This window comes from Saccostrea cucullata, unplaced genomic scaffold, assembly GCF_032062105.1.
Source record: "Saccostrea cucullata isolate Sc308-1 unplaced genomic scaffold, CSIRO_AGI_Scuc_v1 ctg370, whole genome shotgun sequence".
NCBI classification, from domain to species: domain Eukaryota; kingdom Metazoa; phylum Mollusca; class Bivalvia; order Ostreida; family Ostreidae; genus Saccostrea; species Saccostrea cuccullata.
In genome coordinates this window covers 104,773-123,687 of record NW_026922495.1, presented here as the reverse complement: position 1 = coordinate 123,687, position 18,915 = coordinate 104,773, and the positions used below count along the sequence as shown (strand labels likewise).

Genomic DNA, 18,915 nt, shown 5'->3' with positions numbered 1-18,915 from the left:
TTGTTGTGTCAATTACAGACTTTTTAATTGATGTTATAATTTTATCTATAGTAGACGTGGGAAAAGATTTTTTAAAACTTTATTTTACACATACCAATAAAATTATGTTGAAATATATTCTTTTTTTGTACTTGTATCACCAAAACATGGATTAATTATAAATTTGATTTAAGCAAAAAATGAAAAAAAGCCAATTTCTTAAACACAATGTTCTTGTATCTTTTTTGCATGAAGCACAGCTTTATACATCTATTTTGTTTATTAAAACTGGTGAAAAATGGAAAACACAGGGTTCGTATGTACATATTGGAAAACATATATCAATATTTTCTTCGACTAATAATCGCATCATAAAATATTTGTGAGCAATAAACATTCCAGTCTAGTTTTTTTATTCATTGAAAATTTCCTATTCTGCAGAGTTGCAGGATCTTTGGCGAATAAAAGCATAAAAGGCGTTTTATATGTTAATGACAATGTATCGAAAATTCGTAAAAGGGGCGTGTTCTCGCTTAGAATCTGTACGAAGACAGGCGAGGCAAATGGCAAATCAACACATCAAGGCTAAAAGATCGCCAATTTTGATAAAACTAACTCAAACTCCAAAAGATTCTTTGGTGAAAGTTGCAACAAGAATTTGTAAAATTTTGCATCTTACTGCTTGGGCTTTTAACACCTTTTGGAGAAACAGTGTTGGAAGTAGTGCCGAACTGCGTTTTAGAGTTACACTTTTTGCGATTAGAGTGGCAAATTTTGACTTTCGTTGCATACATATTTTTGAGCACAGCCAAAAAGGTAATTTTGTGTTTTTTATTAAAATGTTCATGTCAAATTATTTTTCCCTGTAAAGTTCCATGTCGTGAAATGTAACGGTATATGATATGTTTAAATGTCAAAGCTGAATTATTTCAAAGTCTTGAAACGGTAAAAATGAATTTCCTAGCTTGGGCATAATCAAAATCTCATTGAAAGATGATCGTCTCATAATTAAGTTATCAAAATTTTTGATAAACACATCACAATAATTAAAATTGTTTGGGTATTTTTTTAAATGTCTCAGTACAGCTTGAAAAACAAACAATTAAATTTTCAGACCCCGCCCCTTTAATCAGATTGTCCAATCACAGGTGAGAATCGCGCGTAATTTCGCAGCAAAGCGACTGAGCGGATAATTACACCTTTTGTTACCTAGTATGATTGACAGCCGTGCATCTTGGCAGGACTCGGAGAGACAAAAGAAAACTCACTATTATCTTTTGATTTGCTAAGTAAAAGTTATTTGTCAAAACAACCATTCCACCTTATTAGGACCCGGTATCGCCACTTCACCTCAAAATCAACTTCACTGCGAAACTTGCATCACCTAAGAGAGCGAAATTACACACTTACTACCTGTTTCAGACACTTATAGTTTTAATAATGCTCCTGTTACAGGGTAATCATTATTCCTCCCAAGGATCTTCAACTTCTGCATCTATGTATGAAGAGGATATTATCAGCCAAAGGGCCCGGGCTTTCCCCCTGGGTCACGGACTTATGCCCACCCCACAGGCTTTCAGCTTTGGATTTCCAGTGCATCCTGCCCATGACCCCATGGGTCTTGCAAGTAAGTCATTTTTCAACCTTTTAAACATTTATTTTAAAATTATATTCAGATAATTTCCAGTCGAAGGATATTTATAAAATGTGAGCAAATTGCAAAAATAACAATTAAGTAATTCTGCGTATTATCTTCATCAATATTCCTAAGAATTAACAATTATTGAAGCTGTCATTTCCAACAACCTTTGTGTCAATTTCAGACCTTTTCTTTATGCTTATTTCGTTTAATGACAACTTGTGAGTCTTGTTTTATCAATAAATCCAGTTTTATGAATCAATGTGTTTGACCGAATATAAAGAGCATTTTAAGGATTGGCAAAAAAAGTTTCTTATATAATTTATATTAAATCTCTTCGTAAAATTTTTTATTTTAAAAAATTTCACAATCATCAATAATTTATTATATTTATCTGCTTTTGAAACTAATAAATATACCAGAAATTGTGAAATTGCAATTCAATTGATTTTCTTTGGTAATTCTAATTTTTTCGAGAAGAATCCTGTAAAAGTAGCAATACTTTGACGACGATTTCTTGGGAAAATTTATTCATATTCTTACTCAGAATGTTCAAATAAAATACCCCAACCCCTAAAAAAAAATCAAACCAGTATTTTTTTTTCACTTTAAATTTTCACATCAAATTATTACAATACAAGTCACTTATTATAATAAAAGTAATGGTTTGGAAATTCTTGTACAAGATAACAAGTAGTTGATGTGTTTTCGACAATTTGTCGGGGGCACGTGCCTTTCGCTGATATCACACACTGTGGCGACGTTACTGCACGCGCGTTCCCATCGACATACAAATTATAACAATTTTATACCTCAATAATGAAGCGACACTGAAATTTATATTCTATTTGAATTTTCTTCATTCTGACATTGCAGATTTCTCATTTTCACCTCTTTATTACATAATTATATACAGTATTTTGGTTTTAATGTGTTTGAACCTTTTTTTAAATTACAAAAAGTCTGTATATTTTAAAAAAAAAAATTATTAACATTTTCGGAATTAAGAATATTTTTGTATTAAATAAAACATTTGAAAATAATAATAATTTTACATGTATATTTTTTGATTGAATATATTCAGAAATAATTATGTTTAGACAAGTTTATTGCAATGAAGAAAAAGATTGAAAAAAAAGGATGGAGAATATTATTTTTTAAGAAAATCCATTAAATTTTCACAATTACGCAAGCTTCTTCCCATTTTGGGTTTAATTTGTTTAAATGTATCTTGTTTCTTTGTTTAAATTGATAAGCTTATACCTATGCACATATTTTAAAATATATTTCTAATTTATCAATAGGTCAGAGTCAACAATTCGGAGGATATCCTCCGCTAACCTCCCACTCCGACCACAAAAGGATGCTTGGTCCCGGGCAGGGAGACACAATGGATAAAAACATCAAAATAACCCTCGAAAACCGAGATCTCTGGAGCAAATTTCACGGCATCGGCACCGAAATGATCATCACCAAAACTGGACGGTAAGAAATTTTATTTTATCATAATTTTAATTTATTTAGAATGACAACATGTACTCTGTTAAAAACAGTACAGAATATAAAAAGATATATTAAAGTATTTATTTTTTTTTTTCCATAAAAAATCACAGTCTGTTAATTGACAAGTTTAAGGATTTTTAAGAGGCGAGTAGCATTTATTATCGCTTTCATTGTACGTATATTTCATTGTTTGACGATTTATTACACTTTGCCGGACATTCGAAACCGTAATACAATAGGAGGGTGAAATTGACCACTTTTTTCCCACGTTTTTCCCGTATTCGGCCACTTGCCTCCAAATCCGATTAGCTGTCAGTATATATTTATCTTTCATATTTAATCTTTTTTGTCATTTCATTTATGGATTATTAAAAATGTTAGGTAACTTTTTTTCAACGTGAATAAGGACCCTACTGCGATCTATTAAACTGTACTATCAGCTTAAATTTTGAAGGGTGCAAATATACTGCGGCTTGAAAGGTGTGGGAAATTTTGGTGAAATGTTCTAAAAGTTTCACTATAAATATGTCTGGCTTTGTTGCTTTTATTTCTCTTGATTATGAAACAACCACCTTTGCTGTAGAATTGGACACTTAAGTCTGTCTCGGTCTGTTTTTATTGATCTTTTAAATTGCATTTCAAAGATGTAAACTACTGGACCTGCTCTTCAAATAGAGATAAAACTGAATTCTGACTTCTATCCACTTACACATATACATAAATGAAAATGTTTTCAATACAGTCTTCTTCTTCTTTTTTTAAATTTAATCAGTTTACATTTATCCGATATTATATAATATTTACTTGTAGTTTTCAGTAAATCTTTTTAACAAAAGGATCAAATTTCTTCAGAAAATATTAGTAGTATTGATTTTTGGATAACAATTTTCCGATTTATTCACATTCCCCTCTTCTAACTACTTCATTAAACGACTTGTACCGTATAATACATTAAATTTGTTCATTTGCTCGGAAAAGGGGGAGGTTCTGCATTTAGACCGACAGTCTTTAAATTACAATAGGAATATCTTCACCTTATTGTTCACAAAATTCTTGTTATTTTTGATGTATTATTTACCGTTTCACAGTTTTCTGTTACCCAAAAACTCAAACAAAACTTGGTAAAGGTATAGAAATAGATACTCGACAATTAAAATTAACAACAGGTAGCCTATTTTCTCTAATTAAGATATAAACAAGTCGTACATGTGGCTAAATTTTCTCGCGGTGTGGCTCAAGTTGCGCGGGTGCGCTTATTCAATCTTTTGTCCAGGGTTCCCTCCCTTCACGCCCCTCGCAGCTGCCCGTCGCCACCTTTAAATTTGTCGGACCTCAGAAGGTAGAAATCCCCCCTTTTATCTAAATAAATCAGCCAATTTTACTTTCTTTTATGTGACATCTGCTACACATTTCAATAAGCATTTTACTCATCTACGTCTCTAATGAATATAATTTTATTTGCCTATTTTTTTTTTATATAAATAAGTAAAAATTATGTACTTATATATGAACAAATATTATAAATAAAGTTTGAATTGAAATAAAAATTATCTAAATTTTAAAGATTCTTAAAATTATTTGTATATTTATTTATTCTACAATTTTTTCTAAGAAATTAATTTGGATTAGTGTCAATTTTTTCCAATTCAGCGAGTAATCTGCATCTACATTTCGTCATTGAATTTTTTGTTTGTAAAATCGTCACCATAAACTTATAATTGGCGATTATCAAATTACCGTGACATAACACCGTCGGCAATTTGTTAATCATAAGAAAACATCGGCATATTTGTCCGAAAATTACCACATCCTCCAATTATCTTTTAGTAATTACAAGGAAAGGTGTGAGACGAGCCATGTAGCTACACGGTTTTTGCGTTAGGATTAAAGGAGGGAAAAGAAATCGGCGTGGTCTGAACAAACGGGAGCAATTATCGAATTTGTCAATTTTCACGAAATTGAAATAATTTTTTTGCAACCGACTTTGTCTTTCACGGTGGTGCGATTTCATAAGTGGCGGTGTGATTTTTAGAAGTGTGAATTTCTAAGAAAATTCAAGTGGTTCTTCACGCAGATAAAACTTCGTTGAAAAATCAGGGTTGCGTTAAGTTCCCTTGAAAATAACTTTAGATCTTGGCGAAACAATGTAATTCTATGGATGGGGTTAATCTTGCTTTTTTTTAAACGAGATAAAATGATCAAGAATAGCCTCACGGCGCATACAATCTGTTTGTTTTACACAAAAAATATATTTATTCTGAAGTGTCTCTTGACCTCAGAAGTGTGAGCTTGAACAACAGATAATTGAATTAAACGAAGGTGGCGTTCACAAGTTCAGGCAGAAGTTGTGTTCTTTTTTATACAACCACAAAAGATTTTTGTCGCGTTTAGTTTATTGCTTCACAGTATTTAAACAAAGTTTTAAAAAGTCTTAAAGAATAGCAAGAATGATAATTATGTTGTTTTCTACTAGAAAAAAAATAACAACGCAAAGAAATAAATCAAAAACACATAGCAAGTTTTAGATACATGTAAATAAATAAATATCTTCTGAAAAATTATTAATATTTTATTTCTAAAGAAATATTTTATTTTCAACAGCAGTTTACTTCCGCATTATTTTTTTACATCCAAATGTATTTATATATTTTGTTTTCTTTATTTCAGACGAATGTTTCCAACTCTAAAGGTTAATTTGGAGGGACTGGATCCCCACTCAAAATACATCCTCCTTATAGATATCGTCCCTGTGGATGACTGCCGCTATAAATACCACAACTCAGAATGGGTGGTGACGGGAAAAGCCGAGCCCCACATGCCTGGGCGACTCTACATTCATCCCGACTCCCCGGCTTCTGGGTCCCATTGGATGAAGCAACCCATGACATTCCACAAATTGAAACTGACCAACAACAATCTAGACCAGAATGGACATGTAAGTAGCTTATTTCTCAAATAAATATTTATCAAATTAAAAAATACAGTTCATTACAAGAAACACTAATCGAACATTTTTCGGGGTAAACCATTGGCCAATGCTCGAGTCAAATTCTTCTGCAAGCATATCGAGAAAAATTCCCTCTTTTTGGTCGTGTTGTCTAAATTTCTTTTTTCCTAACAAAAATGAATTGATGTTGTTGTATTGTCACGATAAACATGGAGCAATAGGGATTTCAGATATTCAAAGTTATCTAAAATCACGCGCATTGTGCTGACTATTTCACAAAGTCTTCAAATCGAGTACTCCCTCGGTGCCAGAAAGTTTGCGCTCAGATTCATCAAAAATCTCCTCCGTTTTGATTACGGGAACATTTTCTTTCGTGCCAAATCTTAATCTATTAAATAAGACATTTTCTTTCAAAAAGCTTCAACTTCATCAGAGGAGAAAAAAAAAGATGAAAGGGTTTTTGTTTTTTTCATGGGGGAGTATTTTTTCCCCGGTTATTCAGCAAATCGACCGCGGAGACAATGAAGATGTAAAACGTCTCAGAATTCCGTTTATCATATCTATAACAAAATAATAATTCCTGATACGATCACTTCACAGAACTATCAAAATTTGATACTTTTGTCTATCCCGAGGCCTTCCGATAATGCTCATCTGGTCATGTTTATTCTTTAACGCTCACCACCAAACAATTAGCATTATTTTACTAAAGTGACGAAGCATTGACAGCCCCAACACTGATGGAAATCTAGCCACCGTGTAAAAAGAACAGTCCGGATTTCTAAAACGTCCGCTAATTTGCTGATTACATTAACCTCCCCCGGGTATGATGTCTTCTTTTTTTTTTACCGTCACGGACCAAATGAGATGATCTTTAGGGGAATATTGCAATCGAGAAAACCATGCAATATGATACGATTCTGATCTTTTAGAGCTAAAATACAAAATGATGGCCATCCTATTGTTCTTTTATTACCACAAACACATGTCGACAATTTGGATTTTTATTTATGCCAATAGCTTTTTAAAGAGTAGTAGAGAGAAAATGGGAAATGGGGAATTTTTTGCTAAGTAACTCATACCATGGATTTTATTATGGGACAACGGAATTAGATACATTTCTGTCCACGAACGTCAAATGTGCGAGAATTATCATGTCGAATTTACACCTTTGGAATTAAAAAATCCCGCCTGAGATTAATTAAGTTTACGCAAAAATAGACACATATAGGACACCAATTTCAAGACCTTTCACACTAGTATCAGTCAAGTCGGAAATAATGAAAATTACTTGTGTATTATTCATTATTTGTCATAAAATACCTCGATAATTATAGAATAAAATACACATTAATGATGAGTTTTACTGCATTTTTTCATTCAAAAAAAGACAAAGTATCAAAAAAAAAATTAATTTGTTCACTGTAATTAATGGACAAAACTATTAATGTATTTTTATATTTTGTTCCAGATAATTCTAAACTCAATGCACAAGTATCAACCCAGAGTTCATGTAGTGCAAGCCAATGATATCTTCACAATGAGATGGAACTCCTTCAATACGTACGCATTCGAAGAAACTGCTTTCATTGCGGTGACGGCGTACCAGAATGAACAGGTGAGTTGCTTTCTCAGTCGACGTTAAGTACAGTAGTAGCAGTACCATGTTCAATATTTGATGTATCTCCCGGCACCTGTCCTAATCAATTCATGCCATCAACATCACACGATAACAATTCAATGTTTGGACTATTGCGTGAGGTAGATAAAACTAGAAAGAATGGGGTTTATTCAAGGGATTAATGCACACAATAGGCAGCGCCACTTCAGTTCGACCCCTGATTTGTGCTATTCGTTATAAATTGCACTTGACGTGTTGTTGACTTTTCAGCTATTCCGCCAGGAAATACCTTTATTTTCATTCTTACAAAAACATTTCACGTAATAGCTTTTTATTTCATTGAATTTCTTCAATCCGTATATCACAAGAATGTTTTTATCCTAAATTCCTGAAAAAAGACATATTGTCCCCCTTTTCTCTACATTATCAGAATTTTTAGCCAGATGTAGCAGACGTCATTTGATCATAGAGCATATTTCCCGCTTGTCTTCGGAGGATTTAGGAAAACTATCAACGGAATGGCTCCGTTAGCCCCGCACTCAATTAAAAGATCGAAATAAATTATTCGACAACAATGACTATTTAACTACAATTGTATTGGCCTGACAACACAAAGTCCAGTTTCTCTAGACAGCCATATCTCTTACAGTTTTAATGAACAAACATCCGATTCCAATAATTCAATTAAGTCTTTCTGTACCGCATTAATTACACCGTTTTAGGAAAAATCAATGAAAATAATTCTATACTATTTTCCTTAATTTTTCAATATTTCATTTATTTTTGACATGTGGATTCAATTTCTCTACCAACAACAAAAAAGGAAGATTTTTATATTAATTTTATTTTCTCCAGATCACACAGTTGAAAATCGACAACAATCCCTTCGCTAAAGGTTTCCGCGATAATGGCATGGGAAGAAGGTAACTATAAATAGATTATCTAAAAAAAAAAATCAAAATTCCAATGCAAATAAAAATTGAAATTGGTTGAAAATATTGAAAAAAATTTGAATTCTTAGAAAAGAAAATGGCTGGACAAATCAAGAACAAAAAATAATGTCTTTTTTTATTTCCCTACAGAGATCATCGATTGAGCATGAAGCGCCCAGCAGGTGAAGAAAACATTTCAGAGATTGGAAAAGGTAGGGGCAAATTATGATCCACACTTTAAGTCAGAATTACAGTGAAAATATACACTATTTTGATCAAATTAGCTGTCTGCTTGAATAATTGTCTCTCGCCGTCTATTTCACTTTTTTGGTCGAAATCTGTTACTAGGGTAATATGTAACACTGAATACTTCGCCTCTTTGGAGTGATTTTTCGCATTTATTGCCATAACAATCGGGTTTAGTTCCTGGGTGAATTTAAACCTCACACCTAGTCGCAGCGCATCTTGGCTAAACGAAAAAGAAATCCATTGAGCGTTCGAATTGATGAAATTACCATCTCTCTCGTTAAATATTGATGGTAGCACCTAATTGAATCAGGGGACGTTCGCTGAAATATCGCCGAAAGTTTTCGCACCTTCCCCTTCGTAATTCCATTAGGTAACTAAGAGCACATTACAGCACCTGCCAACTAAGTCACAAATGGGATTCAAAGCACTGGACACACAAAAACAGATCCCCAAAAATCCCTGCTAAATTTGGAATGAAAGAGACAAAATTTACATATAGTTTTTGGACTTTTGCCCGAAAGCTTTTCTCTAATACTTTCATTCTATTTTACAGTTAACTTCTCCAAGAAAATAAAGCTAGAGGACGATGGAAGCGAACGAAAAATGTCAAGAATTAAGTCTGAAGACGAAAGTGATTCTATCCCTCCAACCCCCGAACCCCACCACTCTGACGGACTCGACGGGGACCTACAGCCACTCCACCCGAAAACCTCCCCCGTCAACGGAAGTACAACAGGACCACTGAAAGCAACCACTCCGACTCAAAGTGCTAACTTGCAACAAACTCACTGTCAGTACATGAGCAGTGCTGCTAAATCGTACTCCCAGTCGTGTATGGCGTCCCCCAGTGATCAGCTTTACTATCCTCATCATTCCCCCATCAACCGCACATCACCCGCCAGTTCATTCTTGCCCGTCTCCACTACTTCCGGATTGCTGCAATCGGTGTCATCAAGTTTAGATTTGCATAGTGTCAATCCTCAAATGCAATCTTGTCGTCTGCCGCAACAAAGCAGCGACTGCGCACTCCGACAGCCATCCGGGCATTTATCAAGCAGTCATAACTACGGAATCCGCACTACGCCACCAACTCAACACCCTTCCTTGCCATCTTGTACGTACATGCAACCTACGCAACCTTATCCATCCCATCTTACGCCCAATGTTCACATGATGAACATGAATTTCACTGGACCGATGGCATGAACAATCTGAATCATGATCAATGTGGAAAAAAATATAATGATGACGTCATCACACCAGAGCGGGCTGTTCGCGTCGAGCACTCGGAAGTTCTTGAAAGCATATCACTAGGAGACAGTGACATTTCATATCTGATATGCCCGCAACATTAAGAGGGTAAATGTTGTTTATGTATGTATTATATGTACAGGAACAATTGTTAAATACATGTAGTATGTTCATATTTATTTATAAGAACCTTTGTAAATTACCCCCTAAGACAATCGAGAAATCCTGTGACTTTCACACGATGCACCAAACTGAACGTTTTTATGATTTCTTCTTTTACGCATGATTAAAATGGTGCTAGTACTGATGTACAATATTTGCATGTCTGTTCATAAATATATGTTTTAATACAGATGAGAAATTGAATACTTGTGTTGTCTTTTTTTTGTAAAATCATCAATATTGTTTATCAAGGATTCATTAGAGTTTAGTCGTTTGGGTCTAAGAGTTGAGGCAAAACATTATGTATGACACAAAAAGGGGCTTTATCGTATGCTAGTAAACATTGAATCATTTTAAATCACTTTCTGACAACCCTCAAGTTCCAGCGTTCGTGGGAGACAAACTATTTTTTGTCCGCGCTAATGAAAAATGAAATTTGTTTTTTTTTTTATGATAGTCCTAATTAATCATTATATATAAACAGAATATATAATTTTGTTCATTGTTTCATGAATTATTTAGTAGTTATTTAAAATGAACATGAGTCTCTTGATAATAAATGAACTACATATGATAGTTCGAATCAATTTGTTAACGAAAATCTATAAAAGATATATGAGGTACAAATATATATTAACATAATACATGTAATATATCATAACTGTGTATATAGAGAGTAAGCTGATTGTTTCATAAATTGATAAGCAGTTATTAAAAATGAACATGGTTTTTAAGCTCTCTTGATAAAACATAAGAAAAAAAACTTATGATCTGGTGCGTGTCCATCTGTCTGGATTTTTTTTTTTTGTCAAAATGGCATTTGAAAATTTAACATTTTTAAAAGCTTCATTATTTGCTTTGATTTTCAACATTTACCCAGGAGTAATTCAAAAGAGGTAAATATACGTAATGAACATGATCGATATATTTTAATATACAAATATTAAGGCTTTAAACATATTTTTGTATAAAAGCAATATAGAATTGTAAATAGGCCACGACACACGTTTGAAAAACTCCTGTAAATTTCAGCATGTGCATGGGATTTGGATTTTTTTTTCTATATCATATTATAGGATATCCTAATGCATGACTATGTTTTAAATTTCAAAGCATCTCAACAAAGATGTGAGTCAGATTGCAGCACACGGGCACATCTGTGGATTCATAATGTAGTCTATGTTCAAAATTTCAATGATTATGACAACAGGAGTTGGCATACCCATCAATTTTACAGGTTTTTTTTTGTAAACAAAAAAAAAATTCAAAAAATTTAAATAGTTACATGTATCAATTATATTGATATTTCTCGTGATAATGACACAGTGTGTTATTTAAAGAGAAATATATGAAAAAATTTCAAATGATTTTATCAAAAAACAAAAAAGATATTAAGACTCAGCCAATCAGAAAAGCAATTTTGCAATTCTCTTACCGTTTCAAAACATTGACAAAATAGAAAAGTTACGATTATATCCATTGTAAATACCGCGCTTTTGGATTTAGAATGAAAATTTCACCTAAGATGTGTAACAAGATCACTGAATAAAATTTTCCCAGTAATTAATAAGATACTGTTGGATATTCTTCAGAAAAAAAAAAGTAAAATCAAACTGAAAAAGTGATTTTAAAAAAATGCGGTACACATTACACTACTCCAGAGTATTTTGATTCTGCATTTTTTTTTTAATTCAAATTTTTTTGCTAAACTTTGTTTCTTTGTTACTTGAGTTTTAACAGTAACTTTTAATGCACACAAAATAAAGTTTTAACTTTTTATTCCATGTCATAGACAGATGTTACCCAGAGATAGCAAAATTACAGAAAAAAGGTATTTGATCGATGTATAAAAATGTAACATGTGTGTGCACCAACTATACTCATTTAGTCATATTTCATAGTGTTTTCCATATTTTAAAGCAAATCAAAACTGGAATGTTTCACTAAAAAAAATCAGGAAAATTTATACATGTATATGCATGATGTATCAATAAAGGACTAAAATTTCTTGTGACAAGCCTGAAAATCAAAGAAGTTTTCATTTTTCATGCGCTCTATTACTTATAACCATCGATTTTTCCACAAAACAAAAGATTGTTGTCATTATTTCATTTGATAAACAGACAAAAGCAATTTCAAGCTTTTATTGTTGCTTCAAAATGATACATTTCATAAATCTTTTTGTTTTTAAATAAAGGTGCAGTTTGCTCGATTTTTAATGTGAATTTGTGTGTGGATGAAATACAAAAATTATATATTAGGCAAAATCCAACACATTTTGTTTTTGTAATTTTGTTCATACTTCCTGTAAATACTGACGACGCAAACGAAGGCAAAATTGCACAAGATGCCGTTTTAATATCTTGAGCTGTTTTCGAGAACATTCGAGAAAAATTGCATTTTAAAATACATTGTGTATACATTATTAAAATTCATATAGTGACCTATCATTCCTAAAATTTTGTACAAATGGTTTACAAAATGGCTGTGTAAAATTTTTTAATGTCAAGATTTAATAATTGAAAATCTTCAATGTTGTTTTAACATCATTGATGGAGATAGCAAAATTACATTTACAGAAAAAAGGTTTCTAGTATAAAAATGTAACATTTTGCACCAAATGACTCGTCTAGTCATGTTTCATGGGATATTTTAAAGCAAATCAAAACACACTATCAGGAAAATTTATACATGTACATGCATGATGTATCAATAAAGGGCTAAAATTTCTTGTGACGGATCAATGAAGTTTTCACTTTTCATGCGCTCCCAGATTCCACCGTCATTCATTTGATAAACGACATTGAAGCTTTTATTGTTGCTTCAAAATGATACATATTTTGTTTTTAAATAAAGGTGCAGTTTGCTCGAAATGTGAATTTGTATGAAATACAAATCAAAATCCAACACATTTTGTTTTTGTAATTTTGTTACTAAATAAAGATGCCGTTTGCTCGAAAGAGAATTTGCATTAAGTACATTGTACATTATTATTTGGATAAAATTTTGTACAAATGGACAAAATGGCTGTGTAAAATTTTTTAATGTCAAGATTTAATTTGAAAATCTTCAATGTTGTGATGGAGAGGAAATTTTTTACTTTTTTCTTTGTCATTTTTAACAATAATTTTTTTCTTTACGGTATTATTTTGAAAGTTCAGTTTCTGTAGGTTTTAAATACATTTTCCCCCATCATTATATATTTATGAAGACTCCTGTATTATTTCTTATAATTGTATGGCATGCAATGACAACTTTTAAAAATTGAAATGTAAACAAAAATCTCTTCAACAACAAATCTAAATATTTTTGCTTATTTACCTCATGTAATTTTAATACCAACAGAATAGGGGTAATACAGGCAAACTTAATTATTTAATAATTAATAATTTAGAGTTCTTCGCAAAAGATTTTGTGTGTGTGTGTCATATTAGAGTGAAAATATTGAGGTAAAATTTATTTTAATACACTACATGATATCGATAATGTAACACTTTTGTCTCAGTTAAGCTGTTTTTAGATATCTCGTTTTCGACTGATACATAGGTAGTGTACATGTATATATACATGTACAAAAATAGGGGAAAATTTGTCAACCAAAGATTTAAAAAGAAAAAAAATATATAAAAGGGGAAGGTCGAGTCCCCAAGTGCCTGTGGTTAAAATTAGTCCAAAATTGTACCAAAAATAACTAGCATTTCAAATTTATTCCAAAATTTCACTAAAAATACTTCCTGTATGTCAAAATTACTTCAAAATCTTACCAGCATTTTCGAATACATATACATGGAGCAAAAGTTTCAATTATTTCAAACTCTTAAAAATACTTGTTTTTCATGTTCAAAGTCATTTCAAATACCTCCGAAATGTTTTGCTGTGTTTTGAATTACATGATTCTGTGTATGTTTCTCAAAATAAAAAAAGGGGAGTAGGAATCATGGGATTATGTCTACGTTTTTGTAACACTGCTTTAAGAATGGGCCTTGAATGTATTTCATACCATTCTGAGTGCTTCATCTTCTATATATATATACAAATTGTAGAAGTGTTTTTTACATATACACAATTGTATTATATTTGACAAAGGATGGCGTGGGTCCATTTGACCGTCAAATAATAAAGGAGATAGTGTATTTTTTAATTAAATCAAATATGTGGTTTCTAAAATATCGCTCTGTAAAGCATTTGCTCTAGCGTTGTACAAACTTATTTCTCTCGATTGCCCTAAACCATTTTTTAATTTATGAAAGAAATAAGAAATTTGTATTTTATCAAATGCTTGCGTGATCACATTTTCTACTTTTCATACCATGGGAAGACATAAAATTCATTTCAAAGTACAGTTTCTCATGAATTTTTTATATTCTGGGTAAGTATGTTCTGATTGTTTCCTCCAAAAAGACTGTCCCTGTGACATTGTAAAATTCGGGGGGATTCAAAAAAAGGTACATTGCACGGTGTATACTGTCATAATTTCACAGCTCGCTTTAATTTATTATTGTGACAAAAATTAAATAAATAAATAAATAGACTTTATACAAGGTTATTTTTCCAGAGTTTGGAATTACTAGTACATAAATAGTAAAAATGCATGGAAATACATGTACATGTAAATCTAATACTTTTTTATATAGAACAATATTCTTCTTCTTTTTTTTTTTTGTAAAGTGATCCGCGTAAGTACACGTCCAATTGATATTTCAGACTCCCCGTCATGTAATCACTTGTACTTATTGATTTATTATGACCATATAATTTTGCATCAATATAAATTATGAAAAACGAACTGTCTGTGGATGAAATTATATATTGTAGAGTAATTTACTCAGAGCAATCATGCTGTATATTTGGATTTATTCGTTTACTTGTATTATTTGATATCTTTATATTATTTACAAAGATATACTTATGAAAATAACTACCCCCTACCCCCCCCCCCCCCCAAAAAAAAAAAAAAAAGACTACACATGTTCCACTTTCTCTAAAAAAAAAAAATAATAATTGATGAAGTTTTTTTTTTTCATAATATTTTCTATTAATCAATGATGTTTCTTTGCTTGTTTGTTTTATAAATCTTTATTTGGGATAGGACTTATTCATTTTTATTTCCAACATTTTTTACGCCCCTTGTTATCATGGTAATCGAAGGTTCCGGGGTATATAGTTTTTGCCCTGTCCGTCCGTTTGTCTGTGTGTACACTTGGAGCTCCTCGGGTGGCTTGTACCTCGCACACTAACCTTGAATGGAGCGAAGCGGAGTCATCCAAGGATTGCGGATTGTCTGTTTGTACGCAAAAAACTTTATCCTTGCCCATGATTTTTGATTTGTCAAAGCTTTGGCTTTGATATTTCACATGCCTATTCCTTGTGACAAGACCTTTCTTTTGGTGTATCTAAATTTGACCTATTGGCCTTGACCTTGGAGTATGAGCCACTTTTGTGAGAATAGAAATTAATATTATGCATTTATTTCAAACAAAATTCTCTGCGTAAAAAATATTACATTGAATTGTATATAAATGCAGCGCTAATTTAAGTTAAAAATTTTTAAATTAATAAAATCAAAGGTACATGTATGGAGTATATAACTTCCTTCAGATTTGTTTATGATACATCTTTTTATGTCTATATATATCGTTTCTCGTCTGAATAAACAAAAATATTTTTAGAAACCTAAATATTTTGGTTGAAAAAAATCCTGACGTAAACCATGCAACAGTATTAAACTGTTTCTTCAGAATAATCGCTTTTTTTATAATCAAATATAAAATTTCATTCCGAGAACAAAACAGAAAAGTGGATAAAATGTAAATGAAAACGTACATATAAAGGCCATAAATATAAATTCTACATATAGTTTTTCAAATTTAAAAGCAACAGCATCAAACTTTTCCAAATTTTAAGCTTAAACAAAAATACCTGAAATTAAAATCTTATTCGCCTAAATCACAGGGTATTTTTGAACTTCAAAGAATTCCAGCCTTTCAGAAGGAATAATAAACGTCAACGATTTACGTAAAATTATACATTTGCCTCATAAAATTCAATCGAAGCAAAGTTAGGAATTCAAATAAGTTAGTCTAACAACTAGCGACCACACACACCTCCGTCCCCAAACTGCGCGCGGATGTTGAAACCAGAGAACTGTGCACGGGTCATTATAGAGGAAACACTCTCTGATTAGACAATTACCGCTGTAACACACACGTCTGTTTCCATGATGTGCTGTCTATAAACATATGATTAATGCAAAACAATGGTAGCAAGTTTGTCACCAGCGGTGGCAAATCGAGGGACGACGAGTCTAGGTGGTCAAACGCACCCCTCGTGACGGAGAACGACGTCTTGTGCTCAGGTCGGGACATCGAACGCGACAATCACAGATTTCTAGCTTTTGCAATAGCCGACTTGATTACAGTAAAGATCATTTACTCGATTTGCGTGCATGCATTTTAACATTGTACGATTAAAAAAAAGTATTAAACTTTTTCGACATAAAGTGAAATTGCAAAAAACTATTCAAAATTTTCACTCCGTTATTCTTTTCAAACTGAAATTTAATTAATTAAGATTATTTAACTCTTTACAACTTTCTGAAATGTTATGCAACATACACTTAATGTTCACGTCATAGAAAGAGAAATTTACCATTTCCCCGCACGCACCTATTTAGCGTGGTACACGTTTCTCTAAAGTTTAGCGTAAATAATATTATGACGTTATATTTTAATACAAAAATAACTTTTATTTTATAAGATTTTTGCAACTATGAAATAGATGGGAAAAATTGGCATTAAATTAAAGATTAAATGAACTTTTTAAAGTGCGTGAAAATGCGTGATTGCGGGGAAATGGTATATGCGTGATTTTGCGTTAGAAATAGGAAATGGTATATGCGTTAAAATGCGTGACTGCGGGGAAGGGGGTTAATACGTATGTTAATACCAAAATATTCAACTCACTGAACTGTAATTTTACTCGATCAACTATATACCGGTATTTAAACTATGATACAATAAATATATGGTGTATATGAGTTGTATATAAGTTGATAACCTACACGGGATCACGTGATTTAATTTGCATAAAATCTCATATGCAAGAATCAATCACGTGATCCCACATTGTTGCAAACCACGGCCAAAACATACGATCCCCTCAACAATTACCCTAGCTGAAGATCTGTGGCTCGCTGGTCTAAAAACTGGGATGGAAGACAGGAGAGCTACAGTGCTGCCCATAGCAAAAACTGCACATTTACATGTATTGCGCACAAATTGAAAAAGTCGGTCTGTCAACATATATATTTTTAGCTCACCTGAGCCGAAGGCTCGATTGAGCTTTTCTGATCAAAATTTGTCCGTTGTCTGTCGTCGTCGTTGGCGTCGTAGTAAACTTTTCACATTTTCATCTTCTTCTCAAGAACCACTGGGCCAATTTCAACCAAACTTGCCACAAAGTATCCTTGGGTAAAGGGAATTCAAATTTGTTCAAATGAAGTGCCAAGCCCTCTTTCAAGGGGAGATAATTATGAATTAATGAAAAATTAATGGCATCTTTTAAAAATCTTCTTCTCCGGAACCACTGGGCCAGGAAAGATGAAATTCGTGTGGAAGCATTCTCAGATAGTGTAGATTCAAATTTGTTCAAATCATGACCCCAGGCATAGGGCGGGGCCACAATGGCTGATCAAAGTTTTACATAGGAATATATATAGGAATATTTGTTAAAAATCTTCTTCTCAAGAACCATTGGACCAGGAAAGATGAAACTCATGTGCAAGCATCCTCAGGTAGGGTAGATTCAAGTTTGTTCAAATCATGACCCCCAGGGGTAGAGCGGAGCAACAATGGCTGATCAAACTTTTATATAGGAATATATTGGAAAAATCTTTTAAAAACCTTCTCAAGATCAGCAAAGCTATTATTGGTGATAATAATATGGAAATATCCTCAGTTAGAGTTAATTCAAGTTTGTTCATATCATGACCCCTGGGGTAAGGTGGGGGCCATGATGGGCAATCAAATCTTTACATTGAAATATATATGAAAAAATCTTTAAAATTCTTCTTTTCAAGTAGCGAAATTATACATGTATGATTTATTGATATAGTGACATTCTGACGTAATAAAAAATTCAAATCCTCTCCCCAACAAGTAAACTTTTCGACTTTACTGAGCTGAATTGTGTTTTTTTAACTAGCCCATGTGCTCAGGTGAGCGATGTGGACCATAAGCCTCTTGTTTTAGAGAGCTACAGTTATGCAGTGAAATTACCCTACATTTGACTCAAATTTGCCACGATGTATCTGTATAGGGCCTACACCAAAGAGAAAGTTCACAGAGTTCACTGAATTTTTTATTTTATATTTCCCCAATCTGAGCTTTTTTTCTATATAAACCGTGTATATGACGTAATGACAAAGAGGATATACATGCAAAATTTAAATTTTCAAATATCAATTGTCGAGGTCACACACAATACTATATATGTAACATGAATTAAGGTATAACCTTTGATTTTACCGGTATTGGTTATTTTTATATTTTCACTGTTCATGCCTCTGAATTATAATCTTTATTTTTAAGAGCTATCTATAGATACTGTCAATATCTACCACGTTGTCTGAAAG

The 18,915-nt window shown here is 32.4% G+C and overlaps 1 protein-coding gene across 1 annotated transcript; it reads left to right on the top strand.

Annotated features, from left to right (window-relative positions):
• Positions 1 to 1,309: 1,309 nt before the first annotated feature.
• Positions 1,310 to 10,447, top strand: LOC134261855 (T-box transcription factor TBX20-like). Its single transcript, XM_062744245.1, has 7 exons — positions 1,310 to 1,606; positions 2,923 to 3,103; positions 5,789 to 6,056; positions 7,540 to 7,686; positions 8,545 to 8,612; positions 8,772 to 8,833; positions 9,424 to 10,447. The coding sequence occupies exons 1-7, from the start codon at positions 1,420 to 1,422 to the stop codon at positions 10,074 to 10,076; spliced, it is 1,566 nt and encodes a 521-aa protein (XP_062600229.1). The 5' UTR covers positions 1,310 to 1,419; the 3' UTR covers positions 10,077 to 10,447.
• Positions 10,448 to 18,915: the final 8,468 nt, after the last annotated feature.